The sequence below is a fragment of the Mus caroli genome, chromosome 4, assembly GCF_900094665.2.
Source record: "Mus caroli chromosome 4, CAROLI_EIJ_v1.1, whole genome shotgun sequence".
Taxonomy (NCBI): Eukaryota; Metazoa; Chordata; class Mammalia; order Rodentia; family Muridae; genus Mus; species Mus caroli.
This window is the reverse complement of record NC_034573.1, coordinates 116,051,689-116,056,324: the sequence shown is the minus strand read 5'-3', so window position 1 is coordinate 116,056,324 and position 4,636 is coordinate 116,051,689. Positions and strand designations below refer to the sequence as shown.

The 4,636-nt window shown below is 48.3% G+C and overlaps 1 protein-coding gene across 1 annotated transcript in view; it reads right to left on the bottom strand.

Moving 5' to 3' along the window:
* The window catches only part of Trappc3 (trafficking protein particle complex 3), a 13,928-nt gene that overhangs the window by 960 nt on the left and 8,332 nt on the right, over positions 1-4,636 (bottom strand). The window contains exons 2-4 of the mRNA XM_021160279.2: positions 1,752-1,849; positions 1,469-1,568; positions 472-654 (exon numbers count right to left, since the gene is read on the bottom strand). Of these exons, the coding sequence (XP_021015938.1) occupies positions 472-654; positions 1,469-1,568; positions 1,752-1,849 (381 nt within the window). The remainder of the gene's footprint in view (positions 1-471; positions 655-1,468; positions 1,569-1,751; positions 1,850-4,636) is intronic.

Below are 4,636 nucleotides of genomic sequence, written 5' to 3'. Positions count from 1 at the left end.
GAGAGAGAGAGAGAGAGAGAGAGAGAGAGAGAGAGAGAGAGAGGAGAGGAGAGAGGCTAAAATTCACCATATAAATGTATAAAACTTCCAAACTTTTTTTTAAAGGGAGTGATTCCCACAGAGACAGGATTGCCAGCCCCAATACTCTAACACCAAAGACAGTGACCTCAAGCAAGCAAGCAAGCAAGCAAGCAAGCAAGCAAGCAAGAGCCCTCAAGCCACTTAGACTGTGGCCCAGGTAACCAGGGGAAGACAGGGCTACCGTCCATGTTTGCAGGGAGCAGCACCGTCTCGGGAGTGTCAGGAAGGAGGGAGTGACTAGGCAGAGGTGTCTGATTTGGATCTTGTCTCGGCAGCGCGATTCCCTTGGAGGCTGGGTAAGCCAAAACCCTTTCTCTCCTCTCTCAGCCATGCAGCTACCAAACAGCCAGCGAGCTCAGATGCTGTGGGAGGTTGAGATGTTCTACTCACCATCTCCAGGGCTCCCCGCAATACCCCACACAGGAGGTTGGAGTAAATGAGGGCTGAGTGGTTATCGGGAAGCTCCACAAAGTCCACCAGCGGGTTGTTTTCCAGGATGAGGGAGAATTCATCTCCAGCTGGGCTCCAGTTGGTGATGCTTGGAGTGATGCCCAGGTACATCTTGAACGCCACCTGTCGGGGACACACAACAGCACAATGGGGAACAGTGACAACTATGCCATTGGGAAGGGGTCAGAGGACAAAGCCATGGCCTCTGAATCTTTAGAGATCTGGGGAAAGAGAAGCGCCCACAAGCACTCCCTCTTTCTCCTTCAGGCACCATACAGCAAAGCACTGACTCACTGCCTGCCTGCCTGCCCCACCGGAAGGCTGCTGCCTTGAAGTGAAGTCTCACTGAGGTCGGCTATCTTTGCTTTACTTTTTTCTATAGCTCAGGCTGGCCCAGAGCTGACTACACAGTCTACACTGGCCTAGAATTTGCCGCAACTGTCCTACGGTTGTCTTCAGAGTGATGGAATTATAGGCCTGAGTCACATCATCTGCCCAAAATGCACACTCTCAAACCTCCACGGCACTCGGCTCCACTTTCACAGGGGATGAAATTGAGTTTTAATTTCAGTGAGGCACACACACGTGCTAGCTTTGTCTGTTTGTAGGTAGGATCTTGCTGTGTAGCCATGGCTGACCTAGAACTCACATACAGGGCAGACCAAACACAGACTTGCTGTAACTCTGCAGTTTGCCTCCCGTGTATGGGATCACAGGCACACGCCATTACACACAGCTACACCGAGACCGCAACACACAAGTAAGAGCCCAGCCACTCTTGGCTGGTGGTTATTCCCAAACCACCAAGAAGGACCAAGAAGGTTGCTTTGGTCCAAAGAGCTGCCTAGTCGAATCCATCTTTTGGGAGACTAAGGAAGACAGTGAGAGGGGTCCGCAATGGCAAGCTTCAGGGGGACAGGTGGCCCAGGGAAACGACCTTAGCAATAACATCTGCAGTTTCCCGAAAGTCATGACATCTTCCAACATTTGACCGTGCCAAAAAATCTTCAATCAGTCGGACTCCAATGTTGTAGCCCCTTGGAAGGAAATCAGAGAACAGGTCATTACAAGGTCAGAACACCTTATATTTAAGCACGATGCTGATGTCGGCTAAAGAAGGAGATGGGATAACACCCCCACACCCTGTGCTAGCTTCACAGAACCGACCAGATGCAGCGTGCCAGAGCCACGGCTGCCTCTTGTGAGAAACGCTCACTCACATTCTGTCCAGCTGCTTGTTCACGTCTTCGTCGTTTTCATAGTCCTTGCACAGCTGGGTGACAAGCGCTCCATAGGTCAGCGTGAACAGCTCAGAACTCTGAAAGAAATGCACAAGGCAACTGGGACCAAGCAGCACAAAAGGTTCAGGGAGTGTCTGGACCAGCCTGGCTACAACCACTGGGATTCCAGGGAAAGCCACCTGGATGCCTCTGTCTGGAGACATCACCCCTGAGGAGTGGCCAGCACCACAGGACTGCAGCCACACCCACTGTGAACTGGCCATAGATGGCACATCAGGCACTTCACAGTCATCTTCTAAGACAGCAGCAGCCCCTGCTAACCTGGTCTCTGCCACAGCTGCCAGTTTGGGTCACCTGAACCTGGAGTGGAAGGAACAGCCACTCACTGGAGTCAGTGAAAGACAGAGCCAAAGCACCTGCCTCTGTTTCAGGGCAGGTGTGACCAATGGCTGATTTCCCCTCACCTTAGAGAGGGTCCTGACACGGACTTGGGCTGTACTCCCAAGGCTTGGGATCTCTGCTGCTCATGGGAGAACCTGAGTTGGCAGAGAAGGAAGATCCCGAGAGCCAATTACCCTAAGGGCAACTTCTCCTCAAAGTCAACAATGTGGGGTGGGGGTGGGGGGAATTAATGATCCTTTGAAACATTGGTATATGTATAAAAATTGGGCAAATCTAAGGATACAATATTGGGGGGCAGGTAGTTCATTGGTTAAGGGTTCCTATTGCTTTTCCAGAGCGACTGAGTTTAGTTCCTAGAACCCACATCTGGTGGTTCACAGCCACCTATGACTCCCTTTCCAGGGGGTCCAACACCCTCTTGCCTTAGCAGGCACCTGCAGACACATGGTACACATAGACTCATGCAGGCACATATACAAGATATTAAATAATCTTTAAAAATAAAACAATAAAGCCAGGCAATAGGGCATAAGTCTTTAAACCCAGCACTTAGAAGGCAGAAGCAGGCAATGTGAGTCTACCTGGTCTACAGAGCAAATTCCAGGATAGCCACAACTACAAAGAGAAACTGTCTTAGAAAACTAAAAAAAGTTAAAATAAAATAATAAAAATAAAATTTAATCACATTTGTGTGTGTGTGTGTGTGTGTTCGTGTGTATGTGCACACACACGTCCTTACCAGGATTGTGTATGGAGGTCGGAAGACAACTTTTGAAAGTAAGTTCTTTAAGTGTATGTTGTGGGGGCCTAGCAAACACAGAAGTGGATGCTCACAGTCAGCTATTGGATGGATCACAGGGCCCCCAATGGAGGAGCTAGAGAAAGTATCCAAGGAGCTAAAGATATCTGCAACCCTGTAGGTGCAACAACATTATGAACTAACCAGTACCCCGGAGCTCTTGACTCTAGCTGCATATGTATCAGAAGATGGCCTAGTTGGCCATCACTGGAAAGAGGCCCATTGGACATGCAAACTTTATATTCCCCAGTACAGGGGAATGCCAGGGCCAAAAAATGGGAATGGGTGGGTAGGGAAGTGGGGGGGAGGGTATGGGGGACTTTTGGGATAGCATTGGAAATGTAATTGAGAAAAATACGTAATAAAAAAAAAGTGTATGTTGTACGCTTTGGTGATGGTCTGGAGCTCCTTTGAGGAGGTAGCTATACCTGGGGTAGGGTGGCTTTCATTTATACAAGAGATCCCTGGGGCTGCTCGCCTGAGCCTGGTCCTCTTGAAGCCTGCTGTCGACAAGCACGTTTTCCACCAGCTGTACCCAACACTACAATGCATTTTTAAAACTATATTTGCATCTAAGACAATAAAATCTTATTTTTTTTTTGGAAAAAAAAAGAAAGTAAGTTCTTTCCTTCTATTATGTGGGTCCCAGAGATCAAATTCAAGCTGTCAGACTTAGCAGCAAGCACCTTACTCACTAATCCATCTCAGCAGTCCAAGAACACACATTTCATATACCTGGAACACAAGGCTGCTCCAAACTGGTTTCTATTACTGTGTTGGTTAGGTTTTTTGTCAACTTGACACAAACTAGGGTCATATGAGAAGAGGGAACCTCAACTGAGAAAAATCCTCCATCAGACTGTCTGTAGGTAAACAGGTGGGATATGTTCTTGATTAATGACTTTTAACATTTTAAGAACATTTGTATGTATGGGTGACTGCTTGCATGTAAGTATGTGATGCTGTACGCATACCTGGTACCCATGGGGGACAAAAGAGGGCAAATGCTAACCCTAGAACTGGAGTTAGGGATAGCTGTGGACCACTGTATGGGAGCTGAGAACTGAACCCTGGTCACCACTGAGCACTCTAGCACTAATCATTATTAATTAGTCATTAATCAATGACTGACGTGGGAGGGGGCTAGCCTACCGTCAGTGGTGACACTGAGCAGGTGGCCCTGGGCTGATAGAAAGAGCAAGCCAGGAAACAGCATTCCGTCCTCTTTGGTCTGGGCTTCAGTGCCTGCCTCCATGTTCCTTCCCTTACTACCCTAAATGTTGGACTCTGATTGGATCATGCAAGACAAATAAACCATTTCCTCCCCAAAATGCTTTAACCCAGGGTCTTTATCCCATCAGTACAAAGCAAACTAGGCCAGTGAGTCAGTTCCGGGAGTCGGGCACTGCTATGACAGACCTACCAAGTTAAAACTCACAGAGGTTTGTTGGGGGATGGATTTGTGCACCATGTAAAGGCTGTCTTTGTGTTATTCAAATGCTGATTCCGGGGCTGGAAGAGTGGATCCAGCAGGCCAGGCTTGGCAAAAGCATAGATTACTGAATTTACTTTTTTTTGGTTTTTCGAGTCAGGGTTTCTCTGTATAGCCCTGGCTGTCCTGGAACTCACTCTGTAGACCAGGCTGGCCTCGAACTCAGAAATC